This window comes from Sus scrofa, chromosome 15, assembly GCF_000003025.6.
Source record: "Sus scrofa isolate TJ Tabasco breed Duroc chromosome 15, Sscrofa11.1, whole genome shotgun sequence".
NCBI lineage: Eukaryota > Metazoa > Chordata > Mammalia > Artiodactyla > Suidae > Sus > Sus scrofa.
This window is the reverse complement of record NC_010457.5, coordinates 56,783,388-56,805,939: the sequence shown is the minus strand read 5'-3', so window position 1 is coordinate 56,805,939 and position 22,552 is coordinate 56,783,388. Positions and strand designations below refer to the sequence as shown.

At 36.0% G+C, this 22,552-nt stretch overlaps 1 protein-coding gene across 1 annotated transcript in view; it reads right to left on the bottom strand.

Annotated features, from left to right (window-relative positions):
- The window catches only part of OCA2 (OCA2 melanosomal transmembrane protein), a gene marked incomplete at its 5' end in the record, with an annotated part of 212,273 nt that overhangs the window by 63,981 nt on the left and 125,740 nt on the right, over window positions 1-22,552 (bottom strand). Inside the window, 1 exon segment of the mRNA NM_214094.2 lies at window positions 16,295-16,422. Coding sequence (NP_999259.2) covers window positions 16,295-16,422 — 128 coding nt within the window.

Sequence of the window (22,552 nt, the reverse complement as noted above, 5' to 3'; positions counted from 1 at the left end):
AAAGCATAAAAAGTAAATAACCATTGAAAGAGGAGTCTTTCTTAAAAATCATGAATGAATAATTTGGAGGACCTCTGTGAAAATCAAAATTGAGATGAAATGGACAGATTCCTAGAGAAATACAAATTGCCAATATTGACTCCATTTGATTTAGAAAGTTTAGACCTATTTCCAATGAAACAGAGAAAGTTACTAAAGAAATGACTAATCTGGGCAGAGCTTCCTTGCCTGCCCTTTTACATCTTACACAGTCTTAATAAATCTATTTCTTTCCTATCAAAGACAAAGTAATGACTAGTCTGACCCCTTTAAAAAACAAAAAATCAGGCCCAGACTGTTTCACATGGGAATTTCACCAAAACTTCAAAGACCAAGTAGTTCCAATGCTCTATAAATTACTCCAGATTATAAAAAAGAAGAAATTTTAAAAACATTTTAAGGAATTTATTTCAAGAGAAACATATCAGAAAACTACTCAAATGCATTTCGTTTGCTTATGAAAGCATACAGAGTGCACACTCATATTTGCTTATTAAACAAAAGTGAGAGCAGAACCAAGCTACACTTCATAATGAGGTCATAATGCAACCGAGTGTTTCGTCATTACAGTACTTCAAGTTAATGGGACTTTTAAAAGAATAAAAATGCTACTATTTTCAGGTATATTGTCATCACTAAGTATTTATCCCAACAGATGTTTATCTCCTTTACATTGTGAATCAGTGCCCCATCTCCTTCCCATTTGTATCTGTTCAGTTCTAGCATATGCCTAAAGTAGTTACAGTGCTAACCCATGTCTCTGTGTGAAACAAATATATTAATACTGTAAAATACACTGTAGACATGGAGAGCAAAAGGCAAGGAACTTTGCAGTACTGGATACAGATCCAAGATATCAATGTGAACTCATCACATTTAATATATATACAAATAGATTGACACAGAAACAGATATGGACGTGTGTGTGTGCTTTTGAGAAGCATATGATTCCATGACTGCGGAAGGTAAAATACAAAATGAATCACGAATATTTTGTCATGTCAGAAAATAAGGAAACACTTGAAAATGAATGAGGCTTTGTCAAAAGGACACAGGAGGCCACCTGAAGCTCTTCTCAAGAGCCCAAATTGGAATCAATTGAGAAAGAAAATAAACAATGACAGTATTGTGTCATAACCTATAACAAAATAAACATCCATGAGCCTTTACTGATGCAAGTAAATAATTAAATAATGGAGAAAGATCGCTCTTCCTACAGATGAACTTCAGTTAATAAATGTAGAAGGAATAACGATAATAGAAAATCTACATCAGGCAAAGCCTATAGCCAGAATTGCTGAAGGCAGAGCTACTGATGAATACTAAAATCAGTGGGGAAATGATATTAACATAGTCTCAAAATAGTTCCCACAAGATAATTTATCAATGTTCTACTTTACAATGGTGACAACTGGCAGACACCACATTAACCAAGGCACCAATGTTAACATCACCAATAATAAGACATGCCAGTACCTGAACCCCTGATATTGTCCATTAAGACGGGCACATCACCTCTGTGGTATTCTTGCCAAAACTTTATTACCTAAAAATTGTCATAAGAACATTAGACAAACCCAAATTGAGAAACAGCTACAAAGGAATTGACCAGTAAGTACTTTTCAAAAGTGTCAAGACTAAGAAAGACTAAAGAATTATCACATGTTAGAGAAAAAACCATTAGGGAAAAAAACTGGTAAGACATAATAGTGTCTACACTTTAATTAATATTATTGTACTAATGTCAACTTCCTGGTTCTGATCACTTTATGGTGATGTAATTTTTTTAATGTTGGAATTAGCTGGGTGACAAGTACATCATTGTGATAGATACTATTCCACATTTTTATAAGTTAAAAATTATTTCAAAATAAAATATTTTAAAATGTAATAATACTCCCTAAAGGAGAGAAATATATTTTGCTGAAATATGTAAGTATTGTCATGTATCTCCTGTCCTTAGCATACAGAAAATACAGTTATCTGATTTGAGGCAGTAATACATAAAAATCTTTCTATATCCTGTTGTTTTCTTCAAGAAAGCATTACAAGGGAAAGAGGCCAAAAACTGCATATATAAAATACCTCATCTTAAACATTTTACTCATTATTCTTAAATATTATAACCTAGAATTATATTTCTCTCATTCATGATGAATTATTTCCCTATCTGATTTACAATTTTAGACTACGAGCTTATATTTGGAGGGTTCTATTTGTGGGAATATTGAGTAGAGGTTTCCCCTAAGCTATTAAATTCTTGTTGTAAGAAGGACCTACTACACCTGGGAGAAAGTGGGGCCAACACTCTTTCCATAAAAATCTTGAAATAATTAATGTGTCCACCAGTTCAGATGAACACTTTCACTCTAGATATCCTTCTATATTGAACTTGTTTATATAACCCCTAGCTCCAAGAGTCATCCAGGCAATCTTAAACATAGCTTTAAAGGCCACCTATCATTTCAAATCCCTATAAAAAGACTGGATAAGTCACATAATATTCCTGATGACTATTTCACTGGTTAATTTTAAAGATCTGAGGAAACATGTTCCATTTCCTAATTTTAGAAAGGCTCAAAATTGGTCTTGAATTCCAGGGGGTAAGGAGTCCATAGTTTTCACTGTTCCAACTCCTCTACAGTTTGACCGAATTTTCTAAAAGCCAATCTGACCTTGGTAACAAAAATCAGTGAAACATAGCTTAATGGACCCAAATGTCTCTCACTGCTTTCCAAAAATAGAGTAGTGCTAACTCACTGCATGTTTCAGAGTAGAACATGTTTCAGAGCAAGTGGCCATATCAAACGAGATACTGTGATAGAGAAAAACAAACCTGATTCCATATTGGACCTATTCCTTTAGCTCTAGCTTTTGTGCTCTGTTGTCTGTGCTTAGTCATGCTCACTCTGCATCTTTGTAAAAGCATGTTGCCTAAGGCCTGAAATACACATAATTGCCCTTTCTCAATGTTCTGTCTTCCAGGCTTGACCTTTAAAGGTTTAACACTTTTCTATTCATATAGAGATAAAAAGTGGCTAAAGAGAAAATAACAATTGTCTTGGAGGTTTACAGGAACACTGCAACCACACCATTGTGGATAGCTGCAAAGGATTCTTGCAACAAAAAGCCTGAAACAGCCAGTCACACCTCTTCCCCTTTTAGTATAAAAGCCTGAATTCCAGCTTGGGTTATATGGCTCTCTGAGACACTAGTCCATTATCTTCTTGGTCTGCTGGCTTTTCAAGTAAAGTTTCTATTCCTTTGCCCCAGAACCTCATCTCTCAATTTATTGTCCTTTCATGTAGTGAGCAGTATGAGCTTAGACTCAGTAATAAGATCAGCTCCAAAATGTTTGCTGGAGAACTCAGGTCCAAAATGACAAGGAAAAAAGTCATGAAACCCTCAAAATCTGAAAGAGGTCAAAGGTAGATATCATATATTAATTATGAAATATGAGATTTAGAGCTAGGACATCAAGGATGAGGGCAGTCCAATCTGAAGGGAATGGCTACTATGGCAGGGGATTCAGGTATCTATGACTGTGCGGGCCACAGACTTTCCTGGGACCTCTGTATAAAATACTTTGTATTCCTCTGGGCTGACAGTGGGTTAACACACAAATTGGTAGAACTAGCTTTTAATTTAATAAAAATAAGAGAGAAAGCATTTCTTGAGTATCAACTGAGCTCAACAGGAGGCTCAGTACTTTAAATATATGATCTTCTTGGTTTTTCACAAGCAACTGCAAGATTAGTACGAATAAACCTGTTCCAAAGATAAGGAAATTGGGCTTGGATGTATTGAGTAAATTGTCTAAAACTGGGTAACTAGGAAGTGGCAAATCTGGAATCTAAACATAGATCACTGTGATGCTAAATTTGTGTTCTTAAACATTATGCTAAATATAACCTGTTAACCTAAATTGGACAAGTCATCCTGGGATCTGGGGCTGGTGCAAAGACCTTCTTGAGTAGTGCTCTCAAAGTCTTGTGGCACTCACAGCATGGGAGAAAGCTTCTAATCCATTCATTTCCCCGTCATATCAGAGACTGGATCCAGCTGCAGTGCGGTTCTAGTGGAGGTTGGTGAAGTTGTCTAGACTGGTTATGGAGAGGAGGAAAAAGTGAGGCCCTGCTGATGCAGGATGAGTGGGAGCAAAATGGACAAGGGTATTTGAGGATGAAATAACACAGGGTTGATAACACCTGGATCTTAAAGTGGGTCCAAAGAGTCATTTTTCTGTCTCCAAAAAGGATGGTTAGAGAATCTTGCTAAGTTGATTGTCTACTCTGGGCTCAGGTCCTATCAGAATGAGCATTAGGCTGCCCCACAATACTGTGCTGAGATGGTTTAGGCTAAACTCTCCACACTTTCGACTATTCAAATTGAAGAATCATTGAACTTCTTGGAAAGCCACAATTTGTATAATGTTTTGAAAAAATTTTTAAATGGAAAAACAAAAATTTCATTCATCTACTGACTTTCTAGGTTGATGACACAGTGTCAGGAAGATGTAAGAAATTATTCTGCTTAGGAGGTTGGAAAAACCAGGAGGTTGGAAACTAAGGCATGGATGTATCTCTTAGCTGTAATCAGAAATCCTTCCCATTAGTAATTGTACCAAGATCACCTGTTTCAATTAATATCTAAATCAACATCTATTTTACAATTTTCTTTGATTATTAGAAAGGAGCAATCCTGTTGAGTGGGTTTTGTCGATATTACATCCAGGCACAGATGAAATCTTTGTTTTTTCTAGATGAAAACTCTATATCCCTATAATTTACTTATCAACATAAGTAAATTTTCCAAAATTATATTGACTTAAGATGAATATAATCAATGCATCTTGTATATAAATGACAAGGATACAGATTCTAAATGAAATAACTTTAAAGCTTTTAAAGGAAGACAGACTTTTCCAATTTAGTGCCCAGATGCAGAAATTACCTGATTCTTGTCACTAGAATGCTGCTGCAAAACAATGAATACAATGAGAAGAAACATAGACATAACAGCCTTTCCCAGTGACAAGGTACTACAATCAAGATGCCTAGTGTGGTTCCCCTGATTGCCTAAGAAAACAATAGCCAGTTAGATGAAATACAGTGAGCTATAAAGAACATATAAGAAAAAAATTTTTTAAGTCTAAAATGGTCTATAAATAAATTAAATATCCAAGAAGATAATATTATATGGCTCTTTTCAAAGAAGCATTACTCTCATATCCACAATTACATGGAGAGGTCCAAGGCATAGGGTAGAAAGGAAACTCAAGATTTTCAGCATGGGGTGTAGGCTAGGGGAGAGTGTGGTTCTGGAGCATCCATCAGCTTCTAGAATGAATGCTGAGGACTCTACAAATCTGAGAGTTCCCTAGGTGTTATAATGATTAATCTGGCCTCGAGGGGGACAAAAAGGAAAGTAAACACTAGGAAATATTACCCAGCAAATGTACCTAAACACACAGAAAAAAAATGTCAGAAACATCACTGTGTTTGTAAAACATTCCAGGTCAATTCTAAAAAAATACGTTAATTGGTTTTATTTTGCTGAAGACCACTTTGTTTTGTTAGAGTAAGATAGATGAACTGTGAAATATTCCTCAAGGAAAACTCAGTTCCTAATGTAATTTATGTTGTTTTAGAACTATTACTAGCTTGGGAAATCACCAATCATTAACCTCAGAAAAAATTAAAGACAGAAAGAAACAAATAAAAAGGAATGTGGGAAGCTTAACCTTGGAATGGCCAGAGGAAGAGCTCTACAGGCCCACTTCCCAGAAAAATAACCATAAGTGGTGAAAAAAATTATGAAACTCCCTGGAATTTGTCCTAAGGGCATAGGGCTAGTAAAGAGACATTTATTCCAGAAAATCTTGATAAGAACAACAAGAGTCAGTAGCACTTGAACTATAACCCACTCTCCACCCTGGGCTTAGCAGATGATGGAGACTCTCTGGGAACTTTCAGTAACACCATGCTCCCTCTCCCTCAACTTACAGTCAAGAACTACAATATCTCTCTCGAAGGAGCAGGCTACCAGCATTCCTTGTTTCCTCAGCTCCATGGTACAGAGCCCAATTCCAGGAGAGTTTGGCCAAGAAATTAGAGATTCTTTTTCCCCATCCAGCCCTCAGCATGAGGTGGAAGTTCTACCCAAGGACACTGGGACCCTAACTGCTTTCATGCTAGCTCAATTGTAGGAAGTTTCACACTAAGTGAGGCAAGGTTAGAAGATCAGAGACTACTGCCCCCACTCAGTGCTCTGCTCATAAAGCAGTGCTGTTACTCAGAGAGGAGGCCATTGATCCTACCTCTAGCTATTTAGAAGTAACTCAGAGATTTTTTCCCAGGTGAAGCAGGAGGAGAGAAGAAAAGAGAGATCTGAAATTCTGCACAAAAGAACTGACTTCATTTAAAACAGAGTGTTGGGAAGCTCAAGCCTCAAGATTCTCGCAGATACATGGAGATTTAGTGGTAAGCATTTAAGAGGAGGCTGGAAGCTCTATGAGAGCAACAGAATAAACTATAGGCCAGCTAGTTTACCAGAGAGAACCAAAGACAGAATCAGTTAAGGACCATACTGAGGTCAGAACAAACCTCAAAGAACAGCCTCAAAAACTACCCCTGCAGAAAGAAGCAAATTTAACTGGACCACACCATGGAGAAATTTATGATTCAGGGCATTATTAAAAACAAGAGATCAATAATTTGGAAATTAGTGGAGCCCACTAGCTATGTGTGATAACAAAGGCAAGCACCTTAATAGAGAGAGCAAGAAAAGAGATAGTCAAAAAGACTTGTAAAAAACAAATATAAAATGGTATATATAAATACCACCTTCTCAGTATATACATTAAAATGGAAACTGAATAAACAAACCAATCAAAAGGAAAATATTAACTTAAATAATGTTTAGTATGATCCAACAATATGCTATCTACAAGCAATTCATTTTAGATTCAAAGACCCAAATATGTTGAAAGTAAAAAGCTAGAAAAAGATACACCATATAAAAATAATCAAAAAAGAGTTGACATGGCTACACGAAGTCCATACAAAATTGTCTTTAAGATAAAAATTATTTCTAGAGACAAAGAAGGACATTTATAATAGTTTCATATAAATAAAATTGACAGAGTTCCCATCGTGGCATAGCAGAAACGAATCTGACTAGGAACCATAAGGTTGCAGGTACTATCCCTGGCCTTGCTTAGTGGGTTGAGGATCCAGTGTTGCTGTGAGCTGTGGTGTAGGTCACAGATGCAGCTGGGATCTGGCATTGCTTTGGCTGTGGAGTAGGCCAGCTGCAACAGCTCTGATTAGACCCCTAGCCTGGGAACCTCCATGTGCCACAGGTGTGGCCCTAAAAGGACAAAAAAAAAAAAAAAGACAAACAAACAAACAAAAATAAATAAAATTGACAATAAAAATAAATAAATAAAACTGACAAACTGACAATGACCTGCCGGGGGAGGAATCAGCAGGCAATATCAGGAGTTAAAATATATTAGCTAAGAAAAGCAACAAAAACAGACACTGGAAAGTATGAGCCACACTCCAGGAAAAAAACAGACAATAGAAATTGTCTGTGAGGGAGGCACAGATGTTGGACTTATTTGTTTGGAGAACTAAAGGTAATCTAGTTTAAAGATTTAAAAAATGATAAAATGATGGATTAAGTAGATAATATCATAAAGAGATACAAGTTATTTTTAAGAGAATACAATGGAAATTCTGGAATTTAAAATATGGGCTAAATGCCATCCTCCTTAAACTTTTTCAAAAGGTTGAGGAAGAAGGAACACGTCCAAAGACATTCTATGATGCCACCATCACCCTAATTCCAAAACCAGACAAAGATACCACCAAAAAAGAAAACTATCGGCCAATATCTTTGATGAATATAGATGCAAAAGTTCTCAACAAAATCTCAGCCAACCGAATCCAACAACATATCAGAAAGATCATACATCATGACCAGGTAGGGTTCATCCCAGGTTCACAAGGATGATTCAACATACACAAATCAATCAATGTAATACACCACATTAACAAAAGAAATGTCCTAAATCACAGATCATCTCAATAGACACAGAAAAAGCATCTGACAAAGTCCAACATCCATTCATGATCAAGACCCTCGCCAAAGCGGGTACAGAGGGAACATTCCTGAACATAATCAAAGCCATTTATGACAAACCCACAGCAAATATAATACTCAATGGGGAAAAGCTGAAAGCCTTCTCACTCAAATCTGGAACAAGACAGGGAGGCCCACTCTCACCACTGCTCTTCAACATAGTTTTGGAGGTCCTAGCCACAGCAGTTAGACAAACAAGAAATAAAAGGCATCCAAATAGGAAGAGAAGAGATAAAACTGTCACTGTATGCAGATGACATGATACTGTACATAGAAAACCCTAAGCACTCAACCCAAAAACTACTTGAACTGATCAACAAATTCAGCAAAGTAGCAGGATATAAGATTAACATTCAGAAGTCAGTTGCATTTCTGGATACCAGCAATGAAATATTAGAAAAGGAATACAAAAATACAATACCTTTTAAAATTGCACCTCACAAAATCAAATACCTCGGAATACACCTCACCAAGGAGGCAAAGGACTTATATGCCGAGAACCATAAAACATTAATCAAAGAAATCAAAGAAGATGTAGTGAAAGAGAAAGATATTCCATGTTCTTGGATTGGAAAAATCAATACTGTAAAAATGGCCATACTACCCAAAGCAATCTACAGATCCAATGCAATCCCTATCAAATTACCCATGAGATTTTTCACAGAACTAGAACAAACAATCCAAACATTTATATGGAACCACAAAAGACCCAGAATCACCAAAGCAATCCTGAGAAACAAAAACCAAGCGGGAGGCATACTCTCCCAGACTTCAAGAAATACTACAAAGCCACAGTCATCAAAACAGTGTGGTACTGGTATCAAAACAGACAGACAGACCAATGGAACAGAATAGACGACCCAGAAATAAACCCAGACATCTGTGGTCAATTAATCTTTGACAAGGGAGGCAAGAGCACAAAATGGGAAAAAGACAGTCTATTCAGCAAGAATTGGTGGGAAACCTGGACAGCTGCATGCAAAGCAATGAAACCAGAACACACCCTAACACCATGCACAAAAATAAACTCAAAATGGCCAAAAGACTTAAATATAAGATAAGACACCATCAAACTCCTAGAAGAGAACACAGGCAAAACACTCTCTGACATCAACATCATGAATATTTTCTCAGGTCAGTCTCCCAAAGAAATAGAAATAAGAGCAGAAATAAACCCATGGGACCTAATCAAACTGACAAGCTTTTGCACAGCAAAGGAAACCCAAAAGAAAACAAAAACACAACTTACAGAATGGGAGAAAATAGTTTCAAATGATGCAACAGGCAAGGGCTTAATCGCTAGGATTTACAAACAACTTATACAACTCAATGGCAAAAAAGCCAACAACCCAATGGAAAAATGGGCAAAAGAGCTGAATAGACTGTTCTCCAAGGAAGATATACAGATGGCCAAAAAAACACATGAAAAAATGCTCAACATCACTGATTATTAGAGAAATGCAAATCAAAACTACCACAAGATACCACCTCACACCACTCAGAATGGCCATCATTACTAAGTCCACAAATAGCAAGTGCTGGAGGGGGTGTGGAGAAAAAGGAACCCTCCTCCATTGTTGGTGGGAATGTAAGCTGGTACAGCCAGTATGGAGAACAGTTTGGAAATACCTTAGAAATCTATACATAGAACTACCACATGACCCAGCAATCCCACTCTTGGGCATATATCTGAAAAAAACTTTCCTTAAAAGAGACACATGTACCCGCATGTTCATTGCAGCCCTATTCACAATATCCAAGTCTTGGAAACAACCCAAATGTCCATTGACAGATGATTGGATTAGGAAGAGGTGGTATATATACACAATGGAATACTACTCAGCCATCAAAAAGAACAAAATAATGCCATTTGCAGCAACATGGATGGAACTAGAGACTCTCACTCATACTGAGTGAAGTAAGTCAGAAAGAGAAAGACAAATACCATATGATATCACATATCTGGAATCTAATATATGGCAGAAATGAACGTTTCCACAGAAAAGACTTGGAGAATGGACTTGTGGTTGCCCAGGGGAAGAGGGAGGGAATGGGAGGCATCAGAGGCTTGGGGTTATCGGATACAACTTGGAATGGATTTACAATAGATCCTTCTGAGTAGCATTGAGAGCTATGTCTAGATACTTATATTGCAGCAAAACAAAGGGTGGAAAAAAATGTATACATGTAAGTGTAACTTGGCCCCCATGCTGTACAGTGGAAAAATTAATTAATTAATTAATTAAAAATAAAACATGGGCTAAATGAAAACTCTACCAGAGAAGGTCAACAGCATATTTGAGGTGATATAAAAAGACTTATTGAAAATAAAATATGTCACAAGAAATTATCCAATCTGAAGAACAGAAATTAAAAAGAATGAAGAAACATGAAGAAAATATTAAAGAACTGTTGGACCCCATCAAGTGAAATAACATGACTAATGGAAGTCCCAGAAAGAGAGACAAATACTATATTTTAATAGAGAGAATAACATTAACTGAAGGAATATCAACTACAAATAATCCAAATACTCAAGTTTGAGTTAAAAAAATTAATCCACAGATCTGAAAAGCTCAAAGAAACACATGCAGATAAACACAGAGATTCACGCCTAGGTTCATCAGAGTCAAACTATTGAAAGGCAAAGACAAAAAGGTCTTAAAAGCAGCAACAAAAAATGACACTATATGCATAAGGGAAAGACAATATGATTAACGGCTGACTGCTCATAAGAAGTAATGCAGTCAGATGACAGATTTGAATGCTAAAAGGGGAAAAAAACATCAACCAACAATTCTGTATTGATCCATCAAAACTATCCTTTGAAAATGAAGACAAAATAATGGCATTTACATACAAACAAAAACTAAAAGAATGTTGCTAGTGGTATGCTTTACAAGATATACTACAGGAACTCCTTCAGGCTGACACCAGATGGCAACTTAAATCTATACAAAGAAATAAAAGGCCATGGGAAAAAAAAAAAATATATATATATATATATACATACAACTTATGAATATATTTTAATTTTCCTCTCTTCATTTAAAATACATACTATAAAATAATAATGATGATAAAACTGTATACTAGGCATATAACATAAAGATACATGTGACAATAAGAACGCAAAGGAAGAAGGGAAAACTGGACCTATACTGGAGGAAGATTTCTCTATTTTACTGTAGGTACATTACCAGTAATAAGGAGTAAACTATAATAAATTAAGATGCACAGTTTATCCCCTATAGTAACCAATAAGAAAATAATTTAAAAATATGCTTTAAAAAAAGGAACAAAGGATAGAATTTAAATGGTACACAATAAAATATTTATTTAGCACAAAAAAAGCAGCAAAAGAGAAGCGAGGGACACAAGAAATGAGATGTAGTAAAATCAAATGGCAAAATGGTGACACAAATTCAACCATATAAATAATTTTATCAATTGTAAATAGACTAAACATTTCAATCAAAAAAGAAATTGTCACAATGGATTTTTTTTTTTTTTGTCTTTTGAGGGCTGTACCTGCAGCATATGGAGGTTCACAGGCTGGGGTCTAATCAGAGTTGCAGCCACCGGCCTAAACCACAGCCACAGCAATGCAGGGTCCGAGCTGCATCTGCAACTTACACCACAGCTCACGGCAATGCCAGCTTCTTAACCACTGAGTGAAGCTAGGGATCGAACCCACAACCTCCTGGTTCCTAGTCAGATTCATTAACCACTGTGCTATGATGGGAATTCCAAGACTGGATTATTTTAATGATAGCCCATGCAATCAAACAACAAGAGCTGAGGTGGCTATATCAGTATCAGTCAAATGGACTCTAACACAAAAATATTACTAAAGAAAAATAGGGATTTGTAATAATGATAAAAGTTCAATTCAGGAGTTCCCTTGTAGAGCAGCTGATATCACTGCTGTGGCTCAGGTCACTGCTATGGTATGGGTTCAATTTTTGGCCTGGGAACTTTCACATGCCACAGGTGTGGCCAGAAAAAAAAAGTTTAATTCTTATGGATGATATAATAATTATAAAATATATGTGCTTAACAATAGATCTTAAAGATATATGAAGCAAAAATTGACACACTTGAAAAATACACAATTCAACAAAAATAGCTGAAGACTAAAAATGCTTCCCAAAATAATTGATAGAACAAGTACACAGAATATTGGTAAAGACTGAGACTTAAAACTATTAACAAGCATGACACAGCTGACACTTATAGACTACTCCATCAAACAGCAGCAGAATGCACATACTTTTCAAGCACAACTGGAATATTTTCTAGGAAAGACAAAATGAAAGACCATAAAATAAGTCTCAATAAAATTAAAAGGACTGAAATATGAAAAATATACTCTAAGATCAAAACTGAATTAAATCAAAAATCAAAAACAGAAAGAAATAAGGCAATCCTCAAATATTTATAACTTAAAAAAATTCAATAACTGGAGTTCCCGTCATGGTACAGTGGTTAATGAATCCGACTAGGAACCATGAGGTTGTGGGTTTGATCCCTGGCCTTTCTCAGTGGGTTAAGGATCCAGCATTGCCATGAGCTGTGGTGTAGGTCCAAGAAATGGCAAAAAGACAACAATTCAACAACCCATGCAACAAAGAAGAAATTAGAAAATTAGAAAATTATTTTATTTTGTTCTATTTTTTAAGAAAATATTTTAAACCGATTGGAAATAAAAGAACAATACATATAATTTAGAGAGCAAAGAAATGGTGCTTTGGGGAATACGTATGGCTTAAATGCTGAAAACTGTAAGACACTGATGAAAGAAATCAAAGATGACACAAACAGAAAGATAAACCATGCTCTTGGATTGGAAGAATCAATATTGTCAAAATGACAATACTTCCTAAGGCAATCTACAGATTCAACACAATCCCTGTCAAATTACCAATAACATTCTTCAGAGAACTAGCACAAAATATTTTAAAATTTAGATGGAACACGAAAGACCCCAAGAAGTCAGAAAATATTGAAAAAGAAAAACAGAGCTAGAGGACTCAGGTTTCCTGACTTCAGACTATACTGCAAAGCTACGGTCATCAAAACAGTATGGTACTGTCACAAAAACAGAAATATTGATCAATGAAACAGGACAGAAAGCCCAGAAATTACTCCTCAACTCATTCTGTTTTACTCATTCAGTTATTCTGATAACAAATCCAGACAAAACATCACATGAAAATAAAAACATAGACCAGTATCCTCCATGAATATAGATGCAAAAAATCCTCAACAAAATAACAGTAAAGAACTCAAAAACTTATCATACATCATTACCAGGTAAAATTTATTTCAAGAATGCAAAGTAGATTTTACACCTGAGAATGAGTTAATGTAGTGTACCATATTAATAGATTCAAATTCAAGGTTAAAAATCATATGGTCATCTTAATAGATACAAACAAAAACATTTGACAAAATCCAATATACATTTCTGATAAAAATTCACAACAAAGACTATATTCTAACTTTCTCAACCCGATATAGGGCATCTACAAAAAAACCTACAAATAACATTATGTATAATGGTGAAAAACTGAATATTTTTCCCCTAAGGTAAGAAATAAGGTATGGACGTCAACCCTCATCACTTCTATTCAACACTCAACATTGAACTAGAGATTCTAGCCAATAAGACAGGGAAAAAAAGAAAGAAGGAAAAAGGAAGTTATTTGAGGGAGAGAGAAGGGGAGAGTGTGAGCTAATTAAAGGCATTCAGATCAGAAATGAGATTAAAATGTCTTTATTTGCAGATGACATGAAAGAAAATTTTAAGTGATTCAAAATAAGCTACTAGACTAATAAATGGGTTCAACAAGGTAACAGGACACAATACCAATATAAAAATATCAATTGTATTTCTACATATGATCAGAATATAAAATTAAGAGAACAATTGCATTCAAAATAGCATCAAAAAGAATGTTATAAATTTTACTTGAGAAATGCAAAACGTATCAAAATTTTTAAATTTCCCTGAAAAGTGTGCCATTAAGAAAACTAAAGAAAGCCAAATACTTGGAGAAAATATTTGTAAATCATATATTTGATGAAGGATTTATAGCCAGAATATATAAAAGACTCTTATGACTTAAGGGAAAGGAAATAACCCAAAAGGAATATGGGGAAAAGACTTGAGTAGAAATGGCTGATATGAAAAGACAATAAACATCAAAATTAAATACCATTTCACACCGACTAGAATGTCCATAATCAAAAATAAAGACAGTATGTGACTTTATTAACGATATAAAGAAACTGGAATACTATCACACTTCTGGTAGGAATGTAAAATAGTACAGCCACTGTGGAAAACATTTTGGAAGTTTCTTAAAAAGCTAAACTTATGATAAGACCTAGCATCTACCTATAAGGAATGAAAACATATGTCCACATGAAGACTAATACACAAATATACACAAATGTTTATAATAGGTAAATAAAACATGGTATATCCATATAACGGGATGCTATTCAGCAAGGAAAAAAAAATGAGCCTAAGTTACATAGCAGAACATGGATGAACCTTAATACCATTATTTTAATTTAAAGATACCAGACAGAAAATTCTACACAGTATGATTCCTTTTAGATGAAATGTACAGCAAAGGCAAAATGATAGAATAAAGATTAGTGATTGCCTAGAGCTGGAGTTGCAGCTAGAACTGACTGTAAATGGGCATGAGGAGCATAGGGATAAAACGTTTGAAATTTACTGAAAATTATGGAATTGTAAACTTAAAATGAGTGATTTTATCAGATGTAAATTACATCTCAGTAAGTTGCTTTAAAAATTCAGTGCTAGAGTTCCCTTTGTGGCACAGTAGAAATGAATCTGACTAGTATCCATGAAGATGTGAGTTCAATCCCTGGCCTTGCTCAATGGGTCAGGATCCAGCGTTGCCATGAGCTGTGGTATAGGTTGCAGACGTGGGTCAGATCCCACATTGCTATGGCTGTGATGTAGGCTGGCAGCTATAGTTCCAATTTGATCCCTAGCCTTGGAACTTCCATATGCCACAAGTGTGGCCCTAAACAGAAAAAAAAATTCCAGTGTCTACCCCATCAAGATAAAGAGAAGTGTAAAATTAAGAACAATATGCCAACACCCCCGATGAGATAGCAATTTACACCTGGAATAAACATGAAATTGAGGCAGGGACTTTTAAAGGACAACAATGAAACACCAACCAGAGTTTGCCCCTCCTTATTCTATGGGTTTTATGTGGAAAGAAGACTCAGAAGAGAAAAGGTGAAGTTTTTGAGTAGGGAACTGAGGAAGCAGAATGTAATTCATGACTCCCTGACAGATTTGGAAGATTCTGATTACATCTACGCAATCCATTACAAGTTCAAGACGGATTTCAATGATTCAAGGGACCTATTTGAAAGCAATTAGGAAGAAAAAGTGCCAAAGTGTTAACCAAGAGAAGAATGAATATTGAATGGGTCTTACACCAATAAGTTAAGATAATTAATATGAGGACTCGGGTGTGCTTGAGGGGATCCTTTGGGGAATAGTATTTTTATACATCATTAAAACTTTGTATTTGAGGAGGACACAAGTTTATAAAGCAAGTCTCAAGATTAAAAAAGAATTGTGAGCAATTTTTTTCACAATAATTATAACTAAAATAACACATATTATTCCTTCTTTAATGTCTTTTTCATAACAGAATATTTACTTACATGTTACACAAAATGGAACAGACCATCAAGATAATATATTACCCTGTTAACTTTCTATAAAAAGTCATTTTGCTCCAAACCCAACTTAGAGCAAATTCTACTTTTTAGCAAATGCAACTAGAACTAGTTTACAAACCACAAAGGTAATTCAAGGAAAAGAAAAACAACAGCAACCAAATAAAAAATTTTATTAGATAATATTTCAGGTACCTAAGATAAAAACAGGTTTAACTTAAAATAGTCTAATTGCAATCTCCATCATTTTCTACTTAGTGAATATGTGGAAAGAGAGACTTTGGGCTTTTTTTCTTTCACTAAATAAAATGTGAAATATAAAAATCAAGTAAAAGATCATACTGCAAAAGTTATACTAAAGTCTTACCTCCATCAGAATAAAGAGTGCTGCAAAGAACAGAAGGGTCGCCCATTCTACTCGGTGTAGAATTATCTCAAAATCATGAATATCAGCTAAAATTAGCAGCCAGATGGCACCCAGAATAGCAATCCACCCTGAAAAACAAATAAACAGACTTATAGATGTAGTTCAATTGTTAAGACACTAGTTTTTCATCTTCAGATTGCTTTTTAAATTGAAGGTAATTGATACTCTGCAAACTGAATGTACTTAAAATGTACAATTTATATTTTGGCTAATGTACAAACCCAAAAAACCAACACAATCATGATAATGAATATATCCACCAGCCTAGCAGTTTTCTCAGGCCCATGTTCTTTGCTCCCTCTCTCCCTTCTTCTGTCACCCCACCCCACCTCCCAAGAAACAATTCATCTCTTTTCTTTCACTACAGATGAGTTTACATTGTCTATATTTTCCACAAATGCAATCATACATTCTGGATTTTTTTCTTTGACTGCTTCCATTCGTCACAGTTATTTTAAGATTCTTCAATGCTATTATATGGTTCATTCTTTTTTATTGTGGCTATGCCACAATGTACCCCATTCACCACTGCTTCCAGTGTTTGGCTATTACAAGTGAATGTGCTATGAACTTTTGTATACAGTTATCTACATGTACATTGTGCTTTCAGTTCCCTTGGAGCAATACCTAGGAATGGAATACCTAGGTTAGATCATATGATAGGTTAGTATTATGGAATATTTATGTTTTAAGAAACTGTGAAACTGTTTTCCAAAATGGTTGTAACATTTTCCAATCCCACCAGCAGTATATGAGAATTTCAGTTTCTCCACATTTTTAACACTTAGCACTTTTTTTTTGACATTCCAAAGGGTATGAAAAGTTATTCAATTTTGGTTTGGACTTTTGTTCAAATAGTCTGCTCATTATTTCTGAATAGAGTAAATAAAACCCATAATCAGTAGAAGAAAAATGTGCTGGATCAGAAATCAATGAAGTAGAAAATAGAAAAATATCAGAGAAAACCAATGATACCAAAACTTGGTTCATTAAGAAGATCAAGAAGACTGATAAAACATCACCAACCTGCATAGGACAAAAAGTGAAAAAAAAAGCCAATATCAAAAATAAGATCAGTGATATGACTATAAATTATACAGACATAAAATGAGTATTATTTTTCTATAGCTGCCATCACAAATTATTAAAAATGTAGTGGCCTTAAATAGCACCTACTTATTATATCACAGTTTTCATAGGTCAGAAGTATGATGACCTCAGCTGGGTCTCTGATTAGAGCCTATAAATAAAGTAAAGGTGTCAGCAAGGCCACAAGGAACTCTGTTCCACCTGACTCAGAGCTCAGGCCATAAAAGTGGATGGCATTTTTCAAAAATACCACAAGCCAAACTAACAACCCAGAGATGCCTGGGGAAAGGGTATGGCTGAAACATGCCATCTAAGGCACAGGGAAAATGCTAGAGAGAGTTTCTCTGGGAAATCAGAACATTCAAAATCAACCACGTATTTTGGGGGAATCTGGAAAGCCACATGCCTGCCCAGGAAAAGATCCATGCTCAGAAAATGCTGGAGATTCCCTAAACTTTCCCACCTCAAGCAGATGCCTACTCTTAGAGCAAGGCTGATAACTTGTGGAAGGAGTGCTCCATACGAAGCCATCTGTAAAGAACAGGAGAAGTTCTTTTGTTGTTGTATTTATTTGTTTATTAATTTTTGGTCTTTAGCTCCTGGCTTTCAAGGAACTCTCTATTAAAACACTAGCTGAACACACTAAGGAACACAGATTTCAGTGACCACACATGACAAGAAATATAGAATATGCAAAAATAATTGGGAAAGTCACAAAACAAATGGTCTACTACAGCCTTCAGGGATTCAAAATTAAAAAAAAAAAAAAGGAATTCCCATTGTGGAACAGCGGAAATGAGTCCAACTAGGGACTATGATGTTGCAGGTTCAATCCCTGGCCTTGCTCAGTGGGTTAAGGATCTGGCATTGCCATGAGCTGTGGTGTAGGTCACAGATGTGGCTCAGATCTGGCATTGCTGTGGCTCTGGCATAGGCCAGCAGCTGTATCTCCGATCAGACCCATGGCCTGGGAACCTCCATATGACACAGGTGCAGTCCTAAAAAAAATACAAAATGCAAAAAAAAAATTTTTTTTAAACCTGGGTAAAGGACTAGGGACCACTAGTTACTACATTACAATATTCAAATGTTCCATTTTCAACAACATCACAAAGCACAGAAAAGAAATGTTGCTGCAAAAGCATGCAACAGTTTGTCTCACAGTGAGAGGGCCCAGCTCCACCCATTCCACACATAAGCTTATTACTGGATTTGGAGCAGACAAGTCCTAGGAGAAGATGGCCACAGAGGCAGCCCATATCTCAGGCACCCACCTCAATTCCTGCAGCCACAATGCCCTGACCCCAAGTTCCGGACCACTCCACACCACAGCCTTGCATTAGATCTAGGATGAACACAAAAGGGGAATGGATGCTACCCTGGGCTGTTTCTGAGCAGAACTGCAGATGCCCACACAGGTGGCACATAGGTCCTCTGACACTGCAAGGACCTCAACTGATTCAGCAATCACCTCCTCTGGGGAAGGCCACACACTCAAGGGCAATAGAGCCTGATTGAGCCCAACTCTCAGGGCTTGTACTCCAACAATTTGGGAATAGACTCCACCACTGACAGTGGGAGTGACACCTGCGGAGCAAAGAGGAAGTCCCACCTCACACCCTATATAGACTTTAGATCCCCCAACATCCACCACACACCCTATCAAGGAGATAAGTGCCCACGTACCCTGAAGAAACACATAGCTTGCATCCATATCAAAATCAGACTTCCCACCACAGACACTGGACACACACAACCTACACAGGAATACTCTCACATAAAAAAAAACTTTTCAACCAGAGCAGACAATTACTTCTAAATGCATATAGAAAGAGAAGTTAAGTAAAAAGGAAGAGTAACTACTTTCAATTAAAAGAGCAACAGAAATCTCCTCAAACAGACTTGTATATTTGAGTCTGCCAGAGTCCAAGTTCAAAAAGGTAGTAGTAAAAAGCTAACTGAATGAAGATTTTTTACAGAAATGCAAATCATTGTAACAAGGAACTAGAAACTACAAAGATGAATCAGTGAAAAAGAGATAATTCAGTTGTGGAGATAAAAACCAATACAGAAACAATGAACAGTACACTAAATGACACAGAGGGACAAATAATAAGTGATTTGGAAGATAGAATAATAAAAATCACCCAATCAGAACATCAGATAGAAAGACAAATTCAAAAAATGAAAGCAATATACAAGATCTATGGGATCATTTAAAACATGTTAACCTATACATAATAAGTATTTAAGAAGAATGAGAGAGAAAGAGAAAGGGGATTGAATGTATTTGAAGAAATTATGGCTGAAAACTTCCCAAACCTGAAGAAGGAAACAGATATCCAGGTATAGAAATCATAGAAAGCATAGAAAGTCTCAAACAGGATGAACCCAAACATACCCATATCAAGACATATCATAATTAAAACGGAAAAACTTAAAGATAAAGATAGGATTCAAAGGCATCAAGAGAAAAACAGAGAGTCAAGTTACAAGAGAACCCTCATAAGGCTATCAGCTGACTTCTCTAGAGAACCTATGCAGGCCAGAAGGGAGTGGCAAGATATTTTCAAAGTCCTAAAAGTGAAAAACCTACAACCTAGGATACTCTAGCCAGCAAGATTATCATTTAGAATAGAAGGAGAAACTATAAATTTCTCAGACAAGCAAAAACTAAAAGAACTCATCAATACTAAACCTATGCTAAAAGAAATATTGAAGGGTCTTTTCTAAATAGAAAAGCAAGAATCCAAAGGAAAGGGAAAATCTCAAGAGAAAAGGCAAATACATAGTAAGGATTGAAGATCATTTAAAATAAGCCAGTAGATAGATATTTAAAAATTTAAGAATTATAAAATGGACTATAACTATAATAAATAGGAAAAGGATGAACATGAAGATGTAAAATAGACAACAAATATACAAAATGTGGGGGCAATAAAAATGTAGATATTCAAATGTGTTTGAACTTGAATCAGTTTAGAACAAGTAGATATAGTTATGGATCAACATACATGAACTCCATGGTAAGTTCACAAATAAAAAATATACATTGATTCACAAAAATCAAAAAGAAAGGAACTCAGGAGTTTCCATGGAGGCTCAGCAGGTTAAGAAGCCAATGTCATGTCTTTGAGAATGCAGGTTCAATCCCTATCCTTGCTCAGATGGTTAAGGACCCAGGGTTGCTGCAAGTTGCAGGGTAGGTCACAGATGGGATTGGATCCAGTGGTGCCATGGCTGTGATGTAGACTGGCAGCAGTAGCTCCACTTCAGCCCCTAGCCCAAGAACTTCCATGTGCCACAGGTGCGGCCATAAAAGAAAGAAAGAAACTCAAAGATACTACAAAAATCATCTACCCAAGACAATCTACAGATTCAATGCAATCCCTATCAAATCACCAATGGCATTTTTCACAGAACTAGAACAAAGTTTTTTAATTTGTATGGAAACATAAAAGACCACAAAGAGCCAAAGTAATCTTGAGAAAAAAGAACAAAGCTGGAGGAATCGCACTCCCTGACTTCAGATTATGCTACAAAGATACAGTCATGGTACTGGCACAAAAACAGAAATATAGATCGATAGAACAATATAGAAATCCCACAAATGGGATCACACACAAATGGTCAACTAATCTATGGACAGAGAGGCAAGACCATACAATGGAGAAAAGATAACCTCTTCAATAAGCGGAACTTGGAAAATTGGACAGCTACATGTAAAAGAATGAAATTAGAATGTTTTCTAACACTAGGCACAAAAATAAATTCAAAGTGGATTAAAGGCCCAAATGTAAGACCAGATACTATAAAACTTCTAGAGGAAAACATCAGCAGAAGAACTCTTTGACATAACTCACAGCAATATCTTTTTGGATCCACCTCCTACAGCAATGGAAATGAAAACAAAGATAAACCAATGGGACCTAATTAAACTTAAAAGTTTTGCACAGTAGAAGAAACCATTAACAAAAGAAAAAGACAACCTACTGAATGGGAGAAATATTTTCAAACAAAGCAGCTGACAAGGGATTAAAACAGTTCATTCAGCTCAATATCAAAAAACAAACAACACAATAGACAAACAATAGTCAGAAGATCTAAAAAGATATTTCTCCAGAGAAGATGTATAGATGGCCAGTAGGCACATGAAAAGACATTCAACATCACTAATTATTAGAGAAAACCAAATCAAAACTACAATGAGGTACCACCTCATACAGGTCAGAATGGCCATCATCCAAAAGCCTGCAAATAATAAATGCTGTAGAGTATATAGAGAAAAGATAAATCTCCTACACTGTTGGCAGGAATGTAAATTGGTATAGCCACTATGGAAAACAGTATGGAGGTTCCTTGAAAAACAAAAATAGAGCTGGAGTTCCCATCGTGGCACAGTGGTTAACGAATCCAACTAGGAACCATGAGGTTGCAGGTTCGATCCCTGGCCTTGCTCAGTGGGTTCAGGATCCGGCATTGCCATGAGCTGTGGTGTAGGTCGCAGATGCGGCTCAGATCCTGCATTGCTGTGGCTCTGGCATAGGCCAGTGGCTACAGCTCTGATTAGACCCCTAGCCTGGGAACCTCCATATGCCATGGGAGCAGCCCTAGAAAAGGCAAAAAGACAAAAAAAAAAAAAATAGAGCTACCATATAATCCAGCAATCCCACTCCTGCACATATATCTGAAGAAAAATATAACTCAAAAAGATACAGGCACTCCAATGTTCATTTGTTCACAGCAGCACTATTTACAATAGCCAAGACATAGAAGCAACCTAAGTCTCCATCAACAGATAAATGGATAAAGAAGATCTGGTACATAGGCACGGACACACACACACACACACAAACTGGAATATTAGCCCTAAAAAAGAATGAAATAATGCCATTTACAGCAGCAACATGGATGGATGTAGAAACTATCAAACTAGGTGAAGTAAACCTGACAGAGAAAGATAAGCATCATATTCTATAACTTATATGTGAACTCTAAAAAAAGTGTACAAATGAAGTTATTTACAAAACAGAAATATACTTACAGACATAAAAAACAAACTTTCAGTTACCAAAGGGGAGGGGGGAAGAGGGATAAATTAGGAGATTG